This window comes from Oculina patagonica, chromosome 6 (assembly GCF_052425735.1).
Source record: "Oculina patagonica isolate OP01 chromosome 6, crgOcupat, whole genome shotgun sequence".
In the NCBI taxonomy this organism is placed as follows: domain Eukaryota; kingdom Metazoa; phylum Cnidaria; class Anthozoa; order Scleractinia; family Oculinidae; genus Oculina; species Oculina patagonica.
Window position 1 is genome coordinate 8,026,825 of NC_135763.1, and position 24,173 is coordinate 8,050,997.

The 24,173-nt window shown below is 38.7% G+C and overlaps 2 protein-coding genes and 1 long non-coding RNA gene across 4 annotated transcripts; 1 reads left to right on the forward strand and 2 right to left on the reverse strand.

The window, feature by feature from the left end:
- Positions 1 to 1,796: 1,796 nt before the first annotated feature.
- LOC144658503 (uncharacterized) lies at positions 1,797 to 12,386 on the reverse strand. The gene is made up of 7 exons (XM_078518933.1): positions 12,255 to 12,386; positions 10,967 to 11,062; positions 9,281 to 9,344; positions 5,705 to 5,753; positions 4,317 to 4,383; positions 3,767 to 3,834; positions 1,797 to 2,335 (listed from the first exon to the last, which is right to left on the reverse strand). The coding sequence occupies exons 1-7, from the start codon at positions 12,325 to 12,327 to the stop codon at positions 2,150 to 2,152; spliced, it is 603 nt and encodes a 200-aa protein (XP_078375059.1). The 5' UTR covers positions 12,328 to 12,386; the 3' UTR covers positions 1,797 to 2,149.
- On the forward strand, positions 6,672 to 8,804 carry LOC144658515 (uncharacterized). Its single transcript, XR_013571733.1, has 3 exons — positions 6,672 to 6,807; positions 8,105 to 8,413; positions 8,579 to 8,804. It is a non-coding gene; the product is annotated as an uncharacterized LOC144658515 (long non-coding RNA).
- A 1,927-nt stretch (positions 12,387 to 14,313) lies between the features above and the next one.
- Positions 14,314 to 20,522, reverse strand: LOC144656932 (uncharacterized). Of its 2 annotated transcripts, XM_078517191.1 has the most exons (8): positions 20,506 to 20,522; positions 20,264 to 20,406; positions 18,970 to 19,056; positions 18,538 to 18,605; positions 17,916 to 18,008; positions 17,336 to 17,430; positions 16,235 to 16,340; positions 14,314 to 15,426 (listed from the first exon to the last, which is right to left on the reverse strand). In XM_078517191.1, exons 2-8 carry the CDS (start codon positions 20,379 to 20,381, stop codon positions 15,238 to 15,240), a joined length of 756 nt encoding a protein of 251 aa, XP_078373317.1. In that variant the 5' UTR covers positions 20,382 to 20,406; positions 20,506 to 20,522; the 3' UTR covers positions 14,314 to 15,237. The 2 variants fall into 2 exon arrangements, with proteins under 2 accessions (XP_078373317.1, XP_078373316.1); XM_078517190.1 differs by lacking the exon at positions 20,506 to 20,522 and having other exon boundaries at positions 20,264 to 20,495.
- Positions 20,523 to 24,173: the final 3,651 nt, after the last annotated feature.

A 24,173-nucleotide genomic window follows, 5' to 3' on the forward strand; every position in this document is an offset into this window, starting at 1 on the left:
TGGAAAGAAAATGCCCATTTCTGTTTCCAGAACTGCGCGCTTTCGCTTTCTGGTCCCTCGTTTTTGCCAGTGCGTCGCTCACCCGCTTCACGCATTTCTCATTCTGTGGAATCTCCATTGTCAAGGTATTCAGGTATCAGGACAACCTAGAAACTGAATGTGTTCTGTCAAAGGGCAAAAATTATAGTTTATTCTTGAGCACCAATGACGTACATTGTCCTTCTATGGTATTGGAGGCAATTAGTAGTTTCTCAACGGTAAATGTAATTTATTAGGTGTTTATTTACCCACGTAACACGGAAGAGCTGTCAAGAGCTCTTCTCGTTATGAAGGGTACGTGCGTCCAGATCGAATTGGTTGGCTATGCAGGACGTAAAGCCGGTGAACCCGAAGAAAAACCCTCGGAGCAAGGACGAGAAGCAACAACAAACTAGACCCACACGCCGGGCCACACTGGTGGAAGGCGAGCGCCCAGGGGGGGGGGGGGTACTCCGGCTTGTAAATGACGGGGATGATCGAATGGAGGCAACACTCAGGACCCAAAAAAATCCCTAAGTCTTCCGACATTACCCAAAAAAATCCCTGGACCAAAAATAACCCCCCCAAAAAATTCCTTGTCAAATTACCCCAAAATTGCCAGGAGGGGCAATGACATAACACAAAGAACGCTCTTTTTGTTTATTCATGATCATATCATAAAAACGCCAAGGCACTTTAGTTCGTTTTTAATGCCCAAAAAAATCCCCTATCTAAATCAAGTCACCCAAAAATACTTGCCAAATTTTCCAACCCAAAAAAATCCCGGAATCGAAAATTTCAAACCCCAAAAAATCCTTCGATCATCCCCGTCATTAACAAGCCGGAGTACCCCCCCTGGGGGCGAGCGCTCTAATCACTGCGCCTCTCCCGCTACCCCAAATGTTGTTAATAACCTACATTCCCACCACGAAATGTTCCATTTTTCTTCCTGATTATTTCCAGATTTGTTAGCTAAATAATAATGTTGTCAGTTTATCGTTGGCCTGATAACCAGATTGCTGTGGTACCTGCAGAAAGCGTTCAAATTATCCTTTAACTCAGCACTATCTCCTGTAAAATTGTTTTGAAATTTGCCTCAGTGACGCAGATTGTTAATTAAGTGTATTCATGTAAGGTTTATATTGGTGATGAAAGCATTCTGATCGTTTGTACGGGGGGGGGGGGGGGGGACCGCACCCGAGGGTTCCTTTTTCATGCTTCAGGTAACTGCATAAAAGGGTAGGTATTTCACAAGTTTAGGTATGTGAAATGGTAGGGATATCAGTCATTTCGGTATTTAAAGGGGCCTTCAATTAAAATATTTCGAACAGACTCACCTTATGGATTATGGCTGTATCATTTAAATTTATTAAACGCCACTTTTAAAATGACATCAAGACTTCCTGTTTTAGGCATATGTCATGTCTCTTCGGTAAATGACGGGGGTACCTTTTTCAGTAAAAGGTATACGAAAGGCGTGCCTTTTCTGTCAAAACGATGAAATGGGAAAGGGTTGGACCTCGGGGCAGAGCCTCCCCTAACAAAATTGTTTTTAAGCTGTTGTGTTTTGACATATCAAGGCAGGTTTGAATTTTGTTGTTAATGTCGCCCCTGGTGTCGCTTTTTTGTACCATAACCAGTGAATCAAGGGGGTCACTTAGCCGGCGAGGCAGAGAAACGAAGGGCTCAGGGGACATTTTTGATTGGCTGTTTGAAATAAAGAAATCTTGAATCGAAGCCAAAAACACAGAAAACACCACGACTCTCGCACGTTTCTCGTGCCAAGGCCCCGCCTGCTAAGAGAAGCGAAAAGGGCAATGGGGACGAGCATGACATTGTCACGTGAAAGGCACGTTGAGAAAATATAAGCCAAGGACCATTTTCGGAATTTTACGGCAATCCATCGCGCGTCGTAGTTCCAACTCTTTTCTCGGTGTTTGGAAATATGACGAGACTCTCTCTTTCGTGTTTGATATATTATATCAAGATGAAATCTTTCATCAGTTCTCATTCTTCATTTTTGTGCGTCCTGCATACATTGCATAGAGAATAAGGTGGCTCTGGCTCCCCCCCCCCCCCCCCCCGCCCCCATGCGGAAACAACACACATTTTTTTAGCAAAGTTTATTTTACTATTGCCTTGTTGTCCTTCTCTTCATTTTGTACTTGTTTTTCACTGACTGTGGGTGTTCAAGCGGTTCAAGGTCTAATTCTTTCAACAGTTCCAGGTAGCGCTCAAAGCGAGTGTCTTTAAGTCGCTGCAGTTTTTTCCTTCGTTGACAAATCAGCCAGTGAAGAAATACTTTGTTGCGCTTGTCCTGAAACAATGAAAAACAATAAAAATGTAAACTTTGACTTCACTTCAAATGAGGCTTTCTACAAATTTTAAACTTGAAACTATACGTTAACGTCGCTTGTTGTTTCTGATAGTCAAGAGCGGTTTTCAAAACATGTCCATCATGCCCTAACTCTTTTTATACCACGCCATTTTCATTTTCCAAGATCGGCCACCTCTACATACGGAGATCGGGCCTTTTCCATTGCTGCGCCGAGACTTTGGAACACACTACCAACAACAGTAAAGAATGCCCCTTCAGTCTCCACTTTTAAAACACTTTTAAAGACATATTTATTTAGGTCGATATATTTTTAACAAGTTCGCCATGTTTTTATTGTCATTTTTATTTTTATTTTTTATCAATTGTAAATAAATTAGGTTATCCTTAGCGTATTTTTATCTGATTGTAATTTAAATCGGGTTTTTATATTTTTACTTTTAAATTTCAAATGTAAACGCACTGAGACGTATGTAAAGTGCGTGCTAAGAACTGTTATTATTATTATTATTATTATTAGAAAATACAGCCAATCAGAATACAGGAAAGCCGTTGTATATTCGACGGTATTCAACCCAACCTTCCCATCGTGCGCTGCGATCTTATTCTCGATGAAATTTAGTACGCGTATTTTCTATGGCATGGTATAAAATAGTTACACAACACTTTCTCGTGGTATACTATGGAATATCCCACTTGTCACTTGTATTTTCTTCGTATACACACTCGCCTAAAGGCTCGTGTGTATACCGAGAAAATACAAGTGACTCGTGGGATATTCCATAGTATACCACGAGAAAGTGTTGCATAACTAGTGTACAGTCGGGGAAAACAAGTGCCAGTTGATGGCGACATCACTTCTCCGAAAATGTTGTCCCAGATGTTGCTTAGCAACATGACGTATTTGTACGCGCGATTGCTTTCGGAGTACTCGTGAGCGCTCGCGCTAGTTTTTGATTGGATGAAAAAAATAAAAATAATAAATTACATGTACTTTTATTTAGACACGGTAATGATTAAAGCTAGAATTAAAGGGGGCCGTGTATTCCCGATGGAATTGGAATTTGGAAGTGTTGGTTTTTGTGGAGGGAGGAAAACCGGAGAACCCGGAGAAAAACCCTCGGAGCAAGGACAACAAACTCAACCCACATATGACACCGGGCCGGAATCGAACCCGGGCCACACTGATGGGAGGTGAACACTCACCACTGCGCCATCCATGCTCCCTCGGAAATTCTTCGAGTGCTTTAATGAAGATTTGCCAAAAGTGGCATTTATTCCCCCTACTATCAGAGAAAGCATGCCGTTTTATTTGACAAATCAAGATCAAGTGAACCATCACATAGAAATGTACAGCGACATTATTTTTGTTAAAGGGCCAAACTTTGCACTGAGAAGAAAAGAACTCTTCACCTTAGCTCCCCTCCTTCCATCCTCATTGTTCTTCTTCACTGCTTCAATTTTCACACACAATTCTGCAACTAAAAGGAATCATTTTTAATTAGTAAACATGCACGTAGATTTCTTCAACAGATCACCAGTCACATGGGTGGAAAGTTCAGGTACTGTGAGGAGTTACATGTCTAGCCCACAACAAAACAAAAAGACCCTGGCTAGCGCTTGAGCTCAGGTCACTCGCTCCAAAGTCCAATGTACTAGATATTAGGCTACCACAAATTTAAATTTTCAATTTAATTGGCTGGGTCATCATATGTTATTCGCTGACAGTCAACGCTCACACGCATTGTCATCTATGCATGATAAGGATTTAGCGGCATCTCTCTTCATTTATGACCCAAAAGGTAAACAAAATGTTTGTAGTTTAAAATTTATAGTACTCGCCCTGAGTCAATTCTATGGTGCCTCGACCGAGACTGGCTATTCCCTTACAGAAATCTGGAGCTTGTAGTCTAAATCTTCTAAGTTCATTGTACAGTAAATATAATACAGAGGATTATCTTACTGTATCTCTCTTCTTCATCATTGTATTGCACTCTCACTTTTTCCAGGGCAACTTTTCGGTGTTCCACCTGCAGAGAAAGATCGCTCGTTAAGAATTAATCAGCATAAGATTGGTAAATGTACATGTAACTAAATCATCTAAAAGAGATTGTTTTCCCTGAGTTGGATTAAACATAAAAAAATCCATGTCAAGTAAACAAGGGTATTATTTTTGAAACTGTAATGACTATTTTCCTTGTCAGCTGGCAAGTTTTAACACTGACTAACTTATCAATATGTAGTTGATGAGGGAACTTAATGCACCATTTCTATTTAAAAAGAAAAAAAATGGCCTTTCAAGTGGTTGCTTGGCTGAGGGAAGGACAATAATATATCAAACTCTTGAAACTCTAGCTAGTAAGGTTTATCTTAAATGGCAGTTGCCTTATTTCATTAAATTAGTTTGATAAAATGACATCTCCAAAAGCTTGGAAATGCAACAAGAAGATTGAAAACGTTTTTGCTTGTTTCCAGCCTGCAGAACAGGCGGTTTATTTTGCTTGTTCCAGGCTCTTACACTGTGGGGGAAAATGCTAAAATTATGCAAGTGAGCCAAGGAAAAAAATGAGGGCAGACTGCTCTCCATATTTTTCTCTTCCCAGTCCAAGGCAGAGAAAAAAAGAGAGAAAAGATAGAAGAGCAGTAAACCCTGTTTTCCCCTTTATTCGGGTACATTTTCAATTAACCCACAGTCCTATAAAATGCTTATGATTAAGACGTCCAGTAGTTAGTAGCGGGTTGTCATACATTTTAATGTTAATTTCATCAGTGCTATAATAACACAGGTGCCATTTGCTTCAATAATATAGATTCAAAAATTTTCTCTCTGTGGTTCATGGAGAGGAATTACAATGGAACTACTACTGGACTAGATGTGTTAAATCCCAGGGGGGGTACTCAAAGTATACATGACTGGGGGGGAGGGGGAGTCCGACGTATTTTTTCGGGCTGAAAATTTACAGGCTCAGGATTTTTTGGGGTCAAGAGATCTGTCATGTATTTTTTAGGTCTTAAAAATACGCATATTTTTTTGGGTCTTATCTCCAAGCGAACTTTTCGTTTTGGATTTACATTGCAATCAGTAGATCAGAATAATATTCATTCGAACTTTTTTTCAGCGACGTGTATAAGAAAGTTCTGGTGAATTGAATAAATCAGTATTGAGGTATTTAAGTCTTGCATTTTTTTTGGGTTGGAAATTTTGATGCCAGGTATTTTTGGGGTCTAAAATTTCAGGGCTTGTGCGTTTTCTTGGGTTTGCAATATGAAGCTCCTTCAGACCCCCCTGTCATGTATACCTCGAGTACCCCCCCCCCCCCCCGGGTGTTTAATTCATGTTCACAGTGTTACCTGACTTGCATTCTGGAGACTAAACACTCTTTTCACTTCTTCAGGGGCACTTGTTACAACAAAGAGCAAACATGAAAATCAACAAAATGTTAATTTCATTAAGTGGCGTGACGACTTTCATAAACTTTTTTTTTTTTTTTTTTTTTTTTTTGAATGCACTTTTATTACAAACAACACTCACGAGCTATTTACATGGTACTAGAAACAATACAATACATACGTATCTAAATTACAACACACTATATATTAAACACTACATTACAATAAGTTAAACAATACATTAATTACAGTCGCTGGTACGTTACATTTAAATGTATAATTGCATTGCTTACATTACTAAAATACAGACTCTAACTAGCTGAGAAGGAATTTCCATTTCTGTTTAAATTTCTTCTTGTCATTCGACATGACAGAGATATATTTTTCAGTCTCGATTTTCTCGTGCACTAATGAGATGAAGTCATTAAAAACGCCTTTGACATTGTTAAGTGCGTTGACATAAAGAAAATATTTGCCCAGAAGTATGAGATGATTGAGGGCTAAACGGTGCGTACAAGGACGGGTAATTCCAAATAACACATCTAGCTCGGACAGAAGTAAATTCGCTTTGCTTTCGAACAGAAACCAATTTTGGAAGTTATCCCAAAATAATAATAAACTGCATTTGAGAAGCACATTGATACATTGTACTGTGGGTACCCTTGAAAATGTAGGTATTTAAAAATAATGATGAGCATGCTGTGAATTGGCCTGTCGCTTAGGGTTACATCGTCCGTCACTTAGGGTTACATCACCTATCTGCTGCAGAAGTTTATTGTAATTGGAGACTCTGTCATCTGTAAGATAGCACTTAGTATTTGTTTGGGTGAATATTGTTCTCGAAATATTTTTCCAATGTAATGATATCACATAACTGTCTTTTATGTTCTAATTTCCAGGTTAAAGTTAACAGCCTTCCAGTATCCAGCAATTCCAAACAAAAAAATGCTGTTCTTCCAAAATGGCATACAAGCTGCACACTTGTTACAGGTTTTCAAAAACATTCACAAGTGTTTAAAAGAATCATTACCCCCAACAGCAAATACTGTATTTATTCGATTAAGGTATCAGTATACCCCAAATGACCAGTGTGCGTTGGAGCTGCCTTACCGTCTGTTAATTAAAGCAAACCCCAGCAAAGTATATATTTTCTGAAAGCTTAGGAATTGTAGATTGCGAAGATACATTTATTTTAAGTTCAAATATTAATGTTGTCCAAAAAGAGCGTGTTTTTTCCAAAAGTACCGAGGCTAATAAATCTGGTTCGTTTCCGGACAATTTTGAACGGAAAGAAGCGATCAACATCGCTATGTGTTCTTCACACCTTTCTATAAAAAACTGTGTCGGGGAAAATTGATTACTTGTCTGGTTTGTTTTTGACACGCAGTTAAACTTCAAGAGTGTAAGAAACAACTATTCTCTGCGTTAAAACAGCCATAACTTTTGAAAGAAGAAAAAAATAAAAATTCGCCGACACAGTTTTGTTGCTCGATTATCGGGCAACATTCTTGCAAATTGCAACGAAAATTGTTGAAACTCCATTGAAAACGAACTTAAAATGTGCGCCTCTCTCTTCGAAACTCTGTTTTCGAGATACGAACGAAAATGTATTTTGGGCCGTTCTTCCGGTGTAATGAGATTAATTACACAAGACGTGTGAAAATGACCAGGCGTTGAGCGATAGAATGAAGGTTCATTTTACTTTAACAATATAACTTGCTCAAAGCGGTGTCAAATGTTGCTTCTGGCCGGAAACAGACTGTTGCATGATTTCATACTCACATTCTACCGCTTGCGTTATAACAATTTTCGTCTCAGTGCAACAGTTTTAAATCTAAAACAACGATAACCTGGAATCACAAGAATCCTAAAGTAGTCAAAGTAAGCCGAGGAACTGCGGGTCGTGATTCCAGGTCGTGCTGTTACCCATTCAAGCGGCGAAAAACCCATTGTCGCTATCTACTAGCGCATCTGCCAAATCTTTTGTCCTTTCCCGTTTTTGCAACATTCTTCGAACTTGAGATAGGAATGGGAAAATGTTTCTTTACTGACATCTGGAAAACTATGCATTTTGCCAGCGCAAAACACCTAAAGCAACTCGTCGAAAACCAAGAACTCTGATAGTCACGCAACGGTAGCATCGCCGCGCTCCTTTAGACAACCTGTTGACAGCTATCAATATCAAAATATAAATAATTATAATTAATGGCAAGAAATGTTTTTTCTTCATAACTCTGTGTAGAGTGAATCTTTTTCCATAAAATTTTTTTTGAATGAAAGGTCTTAATGAGATCTATCCGAAAATACCAAAATATATTTTTCTTTGAAATGGTCAATTTTGGGGTATACTGATACCTTAAGCGCCCAACCTCGAATAAGCGCCCACCTCAAATAAGCGCCCACCCTGAAGGTTCGGAAAGTTAATAAGTGCCCAGCCTCGAATAAGCGCCCACCCCTCCTCCAAGAATAAAGTGAAGTGACCAAGAGGAGTATTAATTGACTAAGTACTACTAAGAGACTTTCCCGAAGACCGAGTTTTCTTGGCATTTTATAGAACTTTTCAATGAGCAGCTAAAGTTCTGCTTTGTGTATCATCTCGAGCTGTTATTATTTAATATTTTGTTGCAAAATAAGCTTACTGCTTGTTGAAAATGGCGGAAATTTGTTGAAGTTGAGATTAAAATTGACTAAGTACTTTAAAAGACTATCCCGAAGACCAAGTCTTTTTTTTTTTACTGAAACTTTCAATGAACATTTAAAATTCAGCATTGGTACACCTTCACGTTTAGTTATTATACATTGTTATCTTGCTAAAAAGTGTGAAAATTTAATAAGCGCCCAGCCTCGAATAAGCGCCCACCTCGAATAAGCGCCCACCCTCAAGGTCCAAAAATTTAATAAGCGCCCAGGGCGCTTAAACGAATAAATACGGTAACTTTTAATTATTAATTATGTGAAAACTGAAAATCTGTAACCAGGATTCATCATAAAATATATTAAATATAAATAAAAGGTTCTCTGGTTAAAATATTTAAAACTAGGAGGTTTCGATAACCTGATAGCTGTCTTCAAAGGATAAAAATGCGAGAAAAGTGAAACATTAAAAAAAATATATGTACTGAATAAATTATATTGTACAGTTCTAGAAAATATTCATACCCACCCCATGGAAGATCACTGGAAATTCCGAGGGGTGGAAGATCTCAAAACCCCAAATTTTAAAGGAAAGTATGGAGCTTAACTGGAATTTCTAGAGGGGTGGGTTGATTCAAACCAAAAAATATTTGGGAGGGGTATGAATATTTTCTGGAACAACACATTTAAAATTTTCAACATTTCTCTTTTTTTACATTTTACCCTTTGAAGACAACAGTCACAACAGGTAGCCAACAGCTCACAGTTTTTAACAGTTTGACCATGCAGAGAATATAAATAGTTTTTGTTCAACAGAGCTTTGGTACGGCTTTTAACCAATAATTATGTGATACAATGTCGTGTATACACAAATTGTATTTCATAAAGTGTGAAAACACCTACTTCTGAAGTTCCTCAATATCTTCAAAACCACTGATGTATTTTCTGCCACTTGACCACGAGTCAGCTGTGAAATCAAAACAAAAAATTATGGGAGAGAAAGATATTGCATATTCCTTACTTTGTTATGCACGTCCAGTGGAAGTTTTCATAAGCAGACTCGAATGCCCTTGAAACGAGAAAAAAGTGTCCACTTATCCCTATGTTAGCACTAGCCAGACATATATTTACTAGTATTTACTAGTAGTCACTGATGTTGAAAGAATACTTCACACTGAGTGGATATAACTTTGCAGCGAGAATTGGGCATACCGTATTTATTCGATTAAGCGCCCTGGGCGCTTATTAAATTTTTGGACCTTGAGGGTGGGTGCTCGAGGTGGGCGCTTATTCGAGGCTGGGCGTTTATTAAATTTTCACCATTTTTAGCTAGTAGTATGCTTAGTTTTCAAGAAAACAATGTGTTATATCTAAATGTTAAGGTGTACGAAAGCTGAATATTAAATGTTGATTGAAAGTTTCAGTAAAAAAATAAAAAACCTCGGTCTTCGGAATAGTCTCTTAGTCAATTTTTATCTCAACTACAACAATAATCAAATTTCCTCTTGTTCTCTCATTTTAGGGGGGTGGGGGTGGGCGCTTATTCGAGGTGGGCGCTTATTCGAGGTTGGGCGCTTAATCAAATAAATACAGTATCATCAGAAATATGCGCTCTGTGAAGACTACCCTGTACAACTGGGCAAGCCATAAAGCTTGCGTAAAATTTCATTTTTTATTACATGTACATGTACATGTAAATTTCTTGCACATGTGGTAAGGACATGTATTTCCCTTGTACCACCCAACAGGCTATTAGCCAGGATTTAAACAGTGGGAGTCTAACATTTTTAATAAGGCCTGACTTTGTCCCCATAGGAGGGCCTGAGAAGCATGCAAGGCGTTTTTCTGCAGTTATGAGTGCAAACTGAAGGTACCTATCTAAAGATTTCGAAATTTGCTACAAAAAAAACTCTGTATACATTACAGTTATTCATATTAATTTTCCCTGAAAAGGGCTGTCCATAGGACTTCTGGACTTCCAACTGGCTAAAATCCTGTCACCCAATCTCACATCTAGTACAGTGTACAAGTAACAAGTGTACGCCCTTTCAATTCTCGTCGTCCATTCACAAATTCACAATTCACAAATTCGCAAAGTACAAGACTGAGCACTTGGAACAACAGAACAAAGTTTGTTCCTGTGAGGATTTATCATGTACACTGTAAATAAGCAATCTCATAGACAAGGAAAGCGGGGTTCGTACCCTTTTGATCTTTCGAAATTCCATGACTTTCCATGACCTTTTCCATGACTTTTCAAAGTTTTCCATGACCTTAATATGGCCATTTTTCTTTGAGATGTTCTAAAATTACCTCAATTTCGGGTACGTTTTTTACCCTTTTCTTCACAACCACAACCTGAGTTATTAAATAATTTGTACAATATATACCATTTTCCATGACTTTTCATGACCCACACTAAGATTCCATGACTTTCCAGGCCTGGAAAATGGAATTCTGAATTCCATTACTTTCCAGGTTTTCCATGACCTGTACGAACCCTGAAAAGCAAAAGCCTACTACTTGTACAGTAAGTAAATGTGCTGTAAATAGAAGACATGAGTCCCTATTTAAATTCTTGATACTTACCATAAAGATCTACTACTGCACTCAGGTTCCGGCAGTACAGCTGTAAAAATCTTGTTGGAAGTTTTATTATGGAGCTGGTTGATGAACTACCTATAACTACAAAAAAACAACATGAAAACAAAATCTGCATATAAGTACAATACTAGATTTTACAATATTTATTGTTACAATAACTGAGTGAGTTCTTGCAAGCTGATTGGCTAATTTTTATCACCAATCAGAGTACAGCAAAAAATTATTTTGCAAGGCATTGGCATGATTAGCTTGCTGTCAAACGGTTAGTTTTTTAGCCAATGAAATTCCATTGAGTATTGCTAGGAGCCAATGAGAAGGCAAGAAAAGTTATTGACAATATTTGCACCCTGATTTGTGTCAGTTTGAATAAAGTTCAGAAATTTTTAAGCTTATTTGGTTTTCTCTTCATTTAACCCTGCATTTCACCGTTTTTGCCTTTTGTTATGAAAAAATACATTGATGATAAATTGCATCATGACATTCTTTAAGTGTCGTAGATCCAAGTTAAGTGCACGCAATTTTGCAAAAAGTCATTTAAAATGCTAAGAGGTGCAATTCAGTATTTGAAAGTAAACTGCAAAAAATGTGTTGATTTGCGACGAGTGGCCAAACGGTGAAAAAATTCCGTTAACTTAACTGCAAATTTGATCTCGACCAATGTGAATGCAAGTCAACGCAAGTGTACACAAGTCAACGCAAGTGCACGCAAGCCCTGGCCAAATGGAGACGCAAGTGGACGCAAGTTTTCAACTTGCGTCTACTTGCATTGCCGTTTGGTCAGGGCTTTATAGTACTTCCATAGTACGCTTTGGTTACCTGTGGTCTGTCAGACTATTTACATGGAAAGAGGATGATCCTAGCACAAGGATCATCCTCCTTTCATGTAAAATGGAATGATCCTAGTGCTAGGATCATCCGACCGCCATATGTTTTCAGCTTTCAGTTTACATGTGAATGGTTGCATTTGGCCCTAACGCTAGGATCATCCTAGCAGTAGGATCATCCCTCATCTCAGATAGGATGGTCCTAGCGCTAGGATGATCCTAGCGAATAGGGCCAAATGCAACCATTCACATGTAAACTGAAAGCTGAAAACATATGGCGGTCGGATGATCCTAGTACTAGGATGATCCTAGCACTAAGATCATTCCATTTTACATGAAAGGAGGATGATCCTTGTGCTAGGATCATCCTTTTTCCATGTAAATGGGCCCTTAAGGTTTAGATCTTGGTAAGAAACAACATTTATGCTATAAAATCAAACAAATGCTACCTCTATATGTGGATATAATTCTCTGAAAGGCCAAAGGTGACGGTAAACTCAACATGCGTCGAAGAAGGCTCATTTTAATTTGTTACACGCTGTACTAAGATCCGTGCTGCTACACCGCCATCTTGGATTTTGGTCAGCGGCTTGATTGGCAGACTCAGCAAAAGAGTCCCCAGGCTTCCGCGTTCGGCCCAGAGGTTACCTTAACTAACTTATTTCCATTTCTTTGAGGAAAGCAGTGAAAATTTTCGCCAAAAGAAAAGGTGCAATTTTTTTGCAAAGACAAAACAATGGGACGAGATGAATGTGCGCCTTTTCGCAGAGTTGTACATTTTCCGTTCCATATGATTTCCGTCTACTTGCGACGCCGGTCAGAGACATCATCTATTCTTCATCAGAGAGGTGAATAGGAAAACGGTCGACGGATTTTGACAATATTTTTGCCCGGATTTCGGATAAAAGCAAATTTTTTAACGGATTTGTGGATACTGCAATTGAAGCAGATCGCGGTTTTAACCAATTTTTTGTTTCAGTGGCATGCCTGTAACCTAGCTTTCTCGAAGCTAAGTGCTTGGCCAATATAAAAACAACATTTACAATGGAAAAATTCCACAACTCGGCCACAGGCAGACCACCCTATGTGTTCGTGGCTAATAATTGTTGAAATCAATGGTGCATATAGAAGATATATAGAGAAACATTACGTCGCTTCGATTTACTAAAAAATATAAAATTTACTCTAAATGATTCAATAAAAGTTTAGATGAAATGTTGAATGAGTCTTGTGTCATGTTTTTTTTGCTGCCCCGAGCCCTTTAAGCCGTTTATTTTGCGAGATCTTATTTTGCGGGCCTTGGCACGAGAAACGAAGTGCTCTGGGGCAAAGGATTTCCAGGCGCCAATAGTGATGTTTATATATACCGTGAAGGAGAGTCATGGCGGCCGTCGAGGCAGGATTCGAGGAATGTTTGTCTGGGGTGTTAAGTGGTATCAAGTTGGAGAACCATCGTCCAACTCAATGTCTTTCCCTATAAAAAAAAATCAAGCACTTTTAACTATTTAGGCTCTTTGCAGCTTTTCTCGCCGAAAATATCAATCGGGTGGTTCCTACTAACTAAAACCGTTTTGTTACAACAGCGACAGATTTTCCGACTGTTGAACACTATGTTTTGGGGGAAGAATCTTCTCCCAAATCATCCATGTCCACGACCGTTCATATTTTGCGCCAGAAATCCGCGCGAACATTTTGTCTTCCGTTTAAGTTTTTCTTGTTTTCAAACAGCCAATCCAAAAATGCAAAAATTCAAAAATCCTATGTCCCCAGAGGCAGAGCCCTTCGTTTAAGGCCCCGCTGGCTAAGAGAAGCGAAAAGGGCAATGGGGACAGGATAACGTCCGCGCTCTGCCTGCTAAACCGTCTGTTCTGCAGCCTTTGTCTTATTTCGCAGCACATACCAATATAGCTTACGTATGGGGGTATTTCTTCTGGGGAAGGGGGGGGGGGGTGGAAAAAAGTTCGTAAAACAAGAGAAGCATCGCTTGACCTGAATGGGACAAAAACCAACGAACTTAAAGCGGTCTTTTTCGTCAAGATAAAAGTACAGTCAAGGTATAGCCTAGGCTACAAGGCTCGAACACAGACTTATGTAACAACCTCTAGCCCTTACAACGCTTACAACGTCAATCAAAGGACTTTCTAGAAGGCAGCGTGGCCTAGTGGTAACAGGGACGGCGGAGCAATTTTCCAAGTGGGGGGGCTGACTAGTGACTTGAAGTGGGAGGGGGGGGGGGCTTAAAAGACCCTTCTCTTAATAAGTCTTTATTTTTTCGGAAATTCTGGGGGGGCTAAAGCCCCCCCCCAGCCCCCCCGGCTCCGCCGCCCATGGGTAAGGGCGAAGGTCAGAGGTCCTGGGTTCAAACCCTCCTCCCTGCCACTAAATGGATTTGTGTTCGGTGGTCCCAAATTCAACTCCTTCACGCAATGTAATCAGTAGCCGGCTGCTCAGCCTCCTGTCAGTTTGGATTTTTAACATTTTATGTTTGATTTACAATATTTGTTTATTCATTTACAGTGTCTCTATTTAGCACAGCGGTGTTAAATACATTAGACACTTAAATAAAAAAAGTTACAACACACAACAATGGTCAATTAAACGTACTCTACTATACAGGTGACAAGGCCAACGGCTTAACTGAACCGCTCATGCGCCATTGACCAAATCGCCCGAGCTAAAACAAATTTCCGATCCGTAAGGGATTTACTTCCACAATTTAACCTTTTTCTATCTCTTTGTACTCAGTCACCAGACGATACTCAAATGCCACAGAAAAGACAAGTAAAGAAACCAAAAGAAGAAAATGTAAAAAACGTTTCTTGAGGTTTTATTGAGGAGCAACATGTCACATCGTTTAAAAACAAGAATTTCTTTTAAATAATATTTTGAAAACTTAAAACAGCGGTCAAAAAGTGATAAAACAAGATAGCTACATTAGTGACTATCACTCCCAAACAGGCCTTTATAATGTTCATGGCCTTATGAGCAACGAGAATAGATATCAACCTATCGAGCGCTGTTATGGGTCAGTCCAAACTTTGTCTCTTGATACTTGTTCTTCAAATAGAAGCACCTTCTAGTGTATCCACTTCTGATCGATTTCTTTGCCTGGAAAGTTCAGCGAATACTCCATAGCTCGCGTAGCCCTATATTATCCCTGTGCCTGCTACAAAGGCGAAAAACTTCACCATCTACTCTACGCTATCCTCTGTGCAGGTTACTTGCTTGGTTTCCATGTTTCGTTTTGCACGTTACTTGCTTAGTTTCCATGTTTCGTTTTGCATGTTACTTGCTTAGTTTCCATGTTTCGTTTTGCATGTCACTTGCTTAGTTTCCAGCTAGTTTCGTTTACAGGCCTGGAAAAACCCCCGAAAGACCGTACACAGAACAAGGCAAATGTCAAATGTTACTAGAAGTAGATGAACGTCGCGGTCACCGCTGAGCAACTTCAACTGAACAGCTTGATAGTGGAATAATATCTGCGGGCTCGATTTCTTCTGAATTGCTTGATAATGCGACGTTTGGAGCACGAATAACACTCAGGATGGTCGCCCACACGAGACTGACAGCAAGGCAGAAGTTTAGTTGGTGCGCAATTGGTACGAATTTGAAATTCACAACCTGAATGACGAGAAAAAAACAGAACGAACAGCTGATGAGAAAAAATTTCTGAACATGAGACACATGAGAATATTTGTTACGCCGCGATCAAACGGCAACAAGGGTAGATTAGACTCTATGGGCATCGAGACTCGTTGCCAGTCGCCTCTCTTACTCGCGTCTAAGTGAGTTCGCGGTGTATCATCACTTTTCCTCCGTCCTTCCCAAGCGCGTTTGCGAGCGTCAATTGGCGTTCCCAGACTCATCAGATTTCTTATTTCTCAAACATGTGACGACTGGGTACGAGTCTGCCCTATGGGAGTTAACGCTGTCGCGTTTTGCCAACCCTGACTGCAGCGGGTGTGTGTGTGTGTGTGTGGGGGGGGGGGGGGTTCCTTTCAAAAGGGGCGACCGAAAATGTTCGTCATCTCTTAGGGTGTTCCGTCCCAGTGAACACCTCATAATATAAGGGAAGGGACGGTTCATATTTTATCCATCAAGTTATCTTTAGGGTTGACGTACACGCGAAGAAATGTTAAACGCCCTATGTGTTGTTGGTGGTTTAGATTGAGTAGGCATAAAATCTTTACACTGAATTATTTCAAAGGTCAAGCACTGAATGGAAATCTCTTTAACGTCACTGAAGTCACCATGCAATTCACTGTACGTATTTGTCTGTCCGTTGTCTGTCAAAGTGACTCCAGTAGTCACTATCAGGTCATTTCTATGATCTTCTACCCGCCCAGTGTACGTGAGAAAAGCCAATGGGCAAGTGAACTGTCACTATGTCCCTTACAGCGCTGCGGGTTCTTATACGGCCCGAACTTACCATGACCATAGGCCAAATCATCCAGCAAGCCTTGAGTGTTGGCCAGTACAGTTCCTTTAGTCTTTCCATGGTGTCATTATAACTGAGGCCTTCCATAGCTCCCATACTGAAAAAGAGGTTTAGGTTAAAGTGTAAGAAAACGGTCCTTCTCAAATTCAGCAATCAAGACATCAGTTTCTCACCTTCAATAGCAGAGTCGAAAACATGATTGTTAACGATTAGTAAAGGACATAATAAACAAACTTAGCTTTCTCAGTGCATGATGCGAAAAATAAATTAAGCCAGCCCGTTTCGCCGAAACTATCGATCGTTAGATGGCTCTCGGAGCGCGCGCCCAGTTTTTCGCTGGATTTTATCAACAAATCCTTCAAAAAATCAAATCTAGCGATATCGTGTGTTTAATAGATCAGCCACTGTGTTATGCTAAAGCAACTAGACGGCTTGCTCTCGGTTTCTACCGGCTTTTTTAAAAAACCTCGAGCTTGCCGTCTTATTGTAATATAATAACTCGTGTGCAGTGGCTGAAGGTTGATGAGCGGAAGTACACAATCGAAAGTTTCAAATCACAATTCAGTCCGTGCGCGCGATTTCGTTAAAGCGTGAAGTTTATTGCTAGTTTATATGTACAAAAATAATTAGAAATCATTATTTGAAGGAAAATGAGTTAGAATTCTATAAAGACAATTAGATTATTCGCTCTCAATTTCTATAAGGTAATAGCTGATTCGGCCTTCGGCCTCAACAACTATCACCTCATAGAAATCTCGAGCTCATAATCTTATTGTTAAATAGAAACAAGTAGTTTGATTTAAATAGCAAAAAAGCTGAGAATAAAGGAAAGAACAAACGGGTTTGTAGTGGTATCGCAGAAAAAAAAAATGCAAACTTCTTAGACCTTCTTACTCCCAGCGACCAAGCTGACTTTTAATATCAAGCCTTTAGTAATGTAAGCAGTTAAGAAAAATTAAGTTAAGTCATCGGCTTCGGCTGACAAGGCAATATTCGGTCAGTTTTGATTGTAAGAGTGTCGTCTTAAGGTTGAAGCAGATTAACCTAGGTTGAAAACAGATGACACCTGAAAACGATCTGCAACACACTCACCTTACATGATAAACTGCAGTTATTATCGGAGACCAGTAACCAAACTGATCAAAAAACATTTTCACGAAAGGGACAAGGGAAGCTCTTGCAGCAATCTAAAAACAGAATTCAAATGTTCACGTTTTTTAAACAGTTTTCTTGAAATCTCCAATTAACTGCACCATAGGTCTGCAACGCGTGCAAACGGCAACAACTGCATAACCCTCTGTGCGCAGTTCACCCATGCTTTTAACCCATTGGCGCCTGGAGATTTTTGTAAAAAGCCCTTTTTGGACAAATCAAATCGCAGAATACTTCCTTATTTGGCTTAAACACGAACCTTCTACTGGCTGCATGATTTACACAGTAATTTTGTTAGAAAAGGGTTTCAAAGAGTGAAATATTTGGGTTAGAGAAGAAGTTATCTTAACTTGGCAAAATTATAATGGATAGCATTTGTCTTCATCAAGGTCAAGATTTCAGAGCCACAGCAGCACCAACCCACCAAAGAAAGCTAGTTATCACCCTCCCCCACCCCCTTGGATCTCTGCAAGCATTGTTTATGGAATACTGGCAAGTTAATGTAAATTAAATCTCCTACCTTTTTGACAACTAGCCATTCCAGAAAGTTGAAATGCACATGAGCAAGCGGTGCCATAATAATTGAACCATATATTGCAGCCCTCAATAGACGCTGCCAAAGAGTTAAAGCCAAAATGTTATAATCATTTTACTTGTATACAGGGTTAAAAATGAAGTCTGAATGGACATCAGTGTGAGCATAAATTGTCCACTGAACAACTTTATAACTACTTTTAAAACATCTACAATCCAAAGTAGCTTGGGCAACCCTGATATCTTATCAGTCATACCTATGATAAAATATATGTGTTGTTATATAAGTACTGAGGTCCCTATGAATGACTTCATTCTTCATCACAATGTGTTGTTCCAGAAAATATCCATAACCCTCCCATTGGTAGTTTTTTGGTTTGAATCCCTCCACCACCCTGAAAATTCCACTTAAGTCGCATACTTCCCTTTAAAAATTTGGGCTTTTGAGAACCCCTGATCCCTACAGCATTTCTAATGACCATCCATGGATTGGGTATGGATATTTTCTGGAACTAAAATGCCCGTCTCCCCTTGCCTATGGGGGGGGGTAAAATGTGATTCCCTCCAAGTGTACCTCATAGTGGGAGCTGGGCATTCAAGATATATACCTTATCATTAATACTGTTCTGGCTGCCAGTGGCTTTTTGTGCGATATAATCACCCACACCGTATAACACTATGAAAGTAACAAGAGAAGAATTAATAATCAATATACATACATGGTGTAAGACAAATATTTATGCAAACAGCAGACGTCCAAGACCATATGCATAATTTATTGTTTTTCGGATGTTGATTTGAAATCATTTGAATTCTAAAAGCAGCTTTATTCTGATTTTCTTGCTATTTCTTGGCTGAATTATATATTGACAATGTAACCCCTCTCAGCTCCCTCCCAGCCCCCCAGCCCTCCCAGTACCACCATGCCCGCCACTACCATTAATCCAGCTGATTTTTTTCTCTTGTAAGCCAACAAAATTGAAAATGAGGCTACCAGTTCTAATTTGAATAATATTAAGATATAAATATTCTACACATACCTCCTGATGTTATACATTTTGTTCTGATTGGATACTTGTCCAGCATCTCATTATACCATGTAAATGGATTCCATTTTCTTGAAAAAGCTATTTGAGAATAAGAAGAACCGATACTTATTGCAGTTTTCAGTGAAATGCGAACTCTGAAATTCAAAATCCAACAAACAAATGCATTTTTCGCTGCCGTCAATCATAATTACGGTGACAGCAAACGAACCATGAAAAACAGAAACAAACAAAATGGATTGAAATCTACCAATCACAACTGAGAGACGTGACCTTTTGACCTAGTTGAAGTGAACTTCTGTTTCCCGAGAGGTCCGCTAAGTTGATTGACAGCAGCAAAAAGTGTAAACCGTTGGTTGAGGATTGAATGTCAGAGTTCGCATTTCAGTGAAAACCGCAATAAAATGTCATATTTGATGATTGATGATTGATTTTACAGTCGCAGAACTAGATGAGGATCCCAGGGGACCGGGCCCATACCATATTTTTAGGCCAAATAGAGGCCCGTATGGCCAAGAAAAATTATTTTTGAGAGCCGGCCCCCTCTTATTGTAGGGTCTGGATGATCGGACCACCCCACTTATCTGAAGGTCTGGATCCGCTACTGGGTGTTGTCTGTTATATTCATAATATAGTGAATTTGTTCCAACTCCCGCAGCAAACTACACAACTTTAATTCTCTTTTACCTAAAGCGAATTTTAAATATTACTATACACATCTACCAGTGCAATCCAATATTCCAAGTCCAGTCCACGGTATAGCTTTACAAGTAATTCTTCTCCATACGACGACGAAGTGTTCTTTTAAATGAAAAATTGGCCAGCATAATTTAGTTAACTTAAAAAAAACCTAAAAGAATTGAGGATTTGGCCATTGTAAATCGATAATCGATTTACTGCTTCTTGTATGTCCTATGTTCAGTGTGCATACAGCGCTCTGTTTGCCGGACAATAAACTGAATCTGACTGAATACGGTTTTATAATTACTCAGTTTTCTTTCTTTCAGCTCTTCAGCAAAAGAGTAATCAACAGTAATAAAAACGATGCCTTGAAGATGGTGGAATTCCGAAATATGGAAAGCTAAATATGCAGTTGTCGCGGGTATAAGTACAGCGTGATCGAGGCTCATTGAAATGGGCAGCAAACATTTGCCGGTGACCACATGTTGTGGTATGAACGGGCTTAATAAATTCTCTACACAAAGCCGTTTTGAATAAGCCACAGTGCATTCTCGAGAAGACTTACATTATCCGCTATTCAGCTACAAATGACTTTTAGTGTTCATACCTTTCGATCCCGCACGGCTAGTGGAGAGTCGAATGCAATGTTTGCCCAGTCCATATCGAAGGTATTTTACGCTTGGTCTGCTGGCAAAGTCGCACAAACTAACACATCGCAGAGCCATCGCAAACGGTGTAAAACAATTCTTTCTGTGGCGAGATAACTCATATGTTTGTATCTTTATCTACTAATACCCTGCAAACGAAATCAACTCCAAAAGGCGAGGTATTTCTAAAGAAATTTCTTACCATTTCGCAACCTTGCTTGTTGCTAATTATAGAACAGTTAAAAAATACAGGATCTTGGCATGGACGTCAGGACAATGAAAAAACGGAATGTTACACTACGCGCTTTGCTGTCTTTGGTTGGAAAGCATGGAAACATGGAACACTGTATCGAGCTTTCATCGTTAAAGAAAATTTGGTCTCTTCTTGTGTCGGCCCATTCTTTCTGTAAACAATTTTAAACCATATCGAACTGCGGAATGCTCTCGCGCTCACTGGTTGAAAGTTCATGCGCATGAGAGTACAGGCCATGGAATGACATAGTCTGTAACGCAGTGTAAGAAAATTTTCAGGAACTTTTTCTTTTATGACAACTTATGTTGATTTTCGTCCCCTTTCAGGAAAAAAAATGAAACCACTAGTGGTAGTTGGAATTTCACGTTTTTAACAAAACGTCTAAAACGATCAATAAAGGAAGTCTGATTTATCAAACACGAGCGACAGTGTTTCATCGGGATTTCCAAACACGGAGAAGAGAGTCGAAAATACGACGTGCAGCGGGATTATTTTTGATAAAATTCGAGGTGCTTGGATAGCCGAATCAACACTGAATCGAGTGTTTGAACTATCTTCTCAATCGAAACAAAAACTACGGAGACGGAGAAACAAAATCGTAAAAATCTATGCTAATTAAGACCCAATATCCAAACGTCCTTCACAGCTATGAGTTTCTTTGTTTTAACTTGATGAATTAACTTGAGAAGCTAGTTTCTCAGTTTAATCGGATTAAGGAAACTAAATTCTATTACTTATCTATTAACTTGCTTATTTATTTGTTTATTTTTATTTTGTTTTTCAACTGGCATTCAACTCAGTCCATATCCTTGTCAATGCAGAATGAGACCAGCAAGTTTAATTTTTTCACCAATAGGGAACTCACGCAACTTCAAAATCATATATGTACATAACTACAGCAAAAGATCTACTGCAAGGAGCAATGTGTTTACTGTTATGTTAACAAAACTCTCAACAAGCAAAACAAAACAAAACTAATATCTTATTTTTGCATGGTGGTTTTGGTTTCGTGTCATACGATGCCGGCTTTTGACATTAGTCAACCTCGTTCCCAGGGCTTTTCCCTTGGCGATTTGGCACGGTTATAGTTAATAGATAATAGGAAATTTCCCGTATTGTTAACGGTTTTATCAAGGACTCTTAATTATAATCAATAATGATCGAACCGGTGACCACCACCTGCCAGCGTCGAAGAAAACAAATAAAAATAATACAATTTTGAACGGGTTTTTAAATGAAGTTCTCTCCTAGCCGCTTGTCCAAAGGTATTCAGTCTCTATTTTTGGGTCGATAGTCATTGTTCATTTTCCTTTGACCAGAACTCAGTGCTGGTGAAATTAAAAATTGAAATATTTTATAATATTCCTGGAAGATTTTAAGCCACCATTAAATATTCCTTTATGATTTTAAATGAGTTTTCAAGAATCATTATTCAATATCCATTATTCGAATATGTTATAGTGTAAACCAAGCTGTCGGTAAGACGCCAACCAGTAGTTCAAGGTACGTTTTGAGCTTTTGCTTTTGATGTCTTGGCTATTTCTTAAAAAGGTGAAGGCAAAATTACACGGGCGACTGAGATGGCCTTTTGTTTTCGACTTAGCCAATTCCAAAGGATTCGTAAGATACGTAATACGCTTATAAAGGCTGCAGTCACTTTAATGTATAGAAGCAAAAATATGTAAGGATAAAGTCTTCCGTGGGCAGAACGGCGAAAGGTTATAGCCGAACTGTACTTATATTTACCACGGATTGTTTGAAGGGAACAGTACTAATAGACATCGATGCTAAGGCCGAGCTGACTAATCGCTCCTAGAAACATGAATGAGTAGTCTAGCTTTTTATTGTAATTAGAAAAACGTTCCTCGTTCTTATGCTTGCAACTAAATGTAAATGGAAGCTGCTTTTTTGACCTTGAATATTGCCAGAATACTTAACAGGTGCGCAAGTGTCTTAATGACAAGGATGGCACGGCAGACAGTCAAAGCTAATCAAATCCGCGGATTCGGAGTATAAACCTCGACTAGTTTCTACTAGAACTATCAGTGTATAGTTTAGAATACGGTTTTTTTTTTGTCGTGTGCTAAGCTGGTTACTTAGTTTATAGCTTGTACCGCGGAAGGTAAAAAAGGGCCCACTTACTTGGGTGACTTTTTTTATAACCTTCATAGCTTTCATTCAATAGTCTTTGATAACAACTCTCAAAGTCATAGCACTTTTTGTATGGATTAAAAGATCGGTCCTTATCATAGCATTTATTATCCTTTTTTTAGAAAACGAAGCCGCACAATTAGAAGGGCCTTTCTAGGGAAGACGTAATGGGCTCATTTGCGAAAAAAAGACACAATCAATGAAGAATAGAGTAATATTAGCCAGTTTTCTTACAAATTCTTCCTAACCCAACAGAAAAATGACCCTTTCTCCAGTAGCTCTTTTTATTATTTATTTATTTATCTAGTTATTTATTTTTTCGTTTATTTTTGGCTAGCAATAAATGTATTTAACAAGCAAAACCAGAAAGGATTTTTGAACGATTTTATCGTTATTAAGCCAGGCACAGAAAAAAAATCAAGTTCACTCAAAGTTCATATGCGAGTTTTGTAATGAAACTTATTAAATTAATGTTGCAGAGCCAGCCGCAATAAAATGCAAATTAGTTGTGCCGTAAGTAGGGGAAGCTGAGTCACTTTTTTTTATAATAGCAGAAAATTTTTAAATTATTTAATACTCATCTATCCGCCATTTGCTTGCTTGATAGTGTTAAAAAAACTCCAAGTAAACAGACCAAAACATGACAGGAAATATGCAAGTATAACTGTTTTTTGACGTTTCCATCTTCACAAAATAAAATTACTATTAACTACCTTATTACCTGAAATTTTCGCGAAAAGTTATTTTCGCGAATTTCACCCATTCAAAAAGAGTCACCAAATTTAAGTGACGCGATTAACAAGTGTCGCGAACATAACATTACGTGAGAATTAAGTGACTCACATCATGTCAATTATCAAGAAAGAGTAAGTTTAGTACCTCTGAAGGAAAGATTTTCAATGTAAATGGATGTTGTGTTTAATTGACCCAAGAATCAATTATTCACGTACAAGCATGAACTTCTTGTGGGAATTGTTAGAACTGCTCTGTTGTAACTTTTGACATTTTGCCTCGCCGTTGTGTTTTTTTTTTGTTAATTTTGACGTTATTGTTACTTTGATAAAGTCGTTTAATTTAATTCAAGGACATGTTAAATAATAATGCCAAAGAACTGTAAAGTGAATCCTACTCATGAACGCGAAATTAAAGTGATTTAAAATAATTTTTTGTCGCAAAATCGCGAAATTTAAGTATCGCGCAAAATTTCAAGTAATAAGGTAACACAAACAATAATATGTTGTTTACTGCCGGTTAATCCGTTTGCCTTGTTAAAATTTTAGAAGATTACCTTTGGGGCTTAACTTATTCAAATCAAAATCCTCCAATTTGTAAAACAAATAATGTTATCCCTTCGAGTGGTTTTGAGTAATGCTTCTAGAGGCGTGGCCGGCTAGGCATTCGACGCAACATGTAGCCACAGTTTTCCAAGGTTTTGAAATTTTTATCATACCGATGCAATAACATAT

Bases quoted from the DNA above. Each gene is read 5' to 3' on its own strand.
- LOC144658503 (XM_078518933.1), bottom strand. From the start codon at position 12,327: ATGAGCCTTCTTCGACGCATGTTGAGTTTACCGTCACCTTTGGCCTTT. The intron at 11,063-12,254 runs GTAGCATTTGTT...GTTTTTTTGTAG, and splicing joins AATTATATCCACATATAGAG to TTATAGGTAGTTCATCAACC. The intron at 5,754-9,280 runs GTAGGTGTTTTC...TGTTGTAACAAG, and splicing joins GATATTGAGGAACTTCAGAA to TGCCCCTGAAGAAGTGAAAA.
- LOC144656932 (XM_078517191.1), bottom strand. From the start codon at position 20,381: ATGGCTCTGCGATGTGTTAGTTTGTGCGACTTTGCCAGCAGACCAAGC. The intron at 16,341-17,335 runs GTGAGTGTGTTG...CCTCTTTTTCAG, and splicing joins ACTGCAGTTTATCATGTAAG to TATGGGAGCTATGGAAGGCC. The intron at 15,427-16,234 runs GTAAGTTCGGGC...CTCGTCATTCAG, and splicing joins TGATTTGGCCTATGGTCATG to GTTGTGAATTTCAAATTCGT.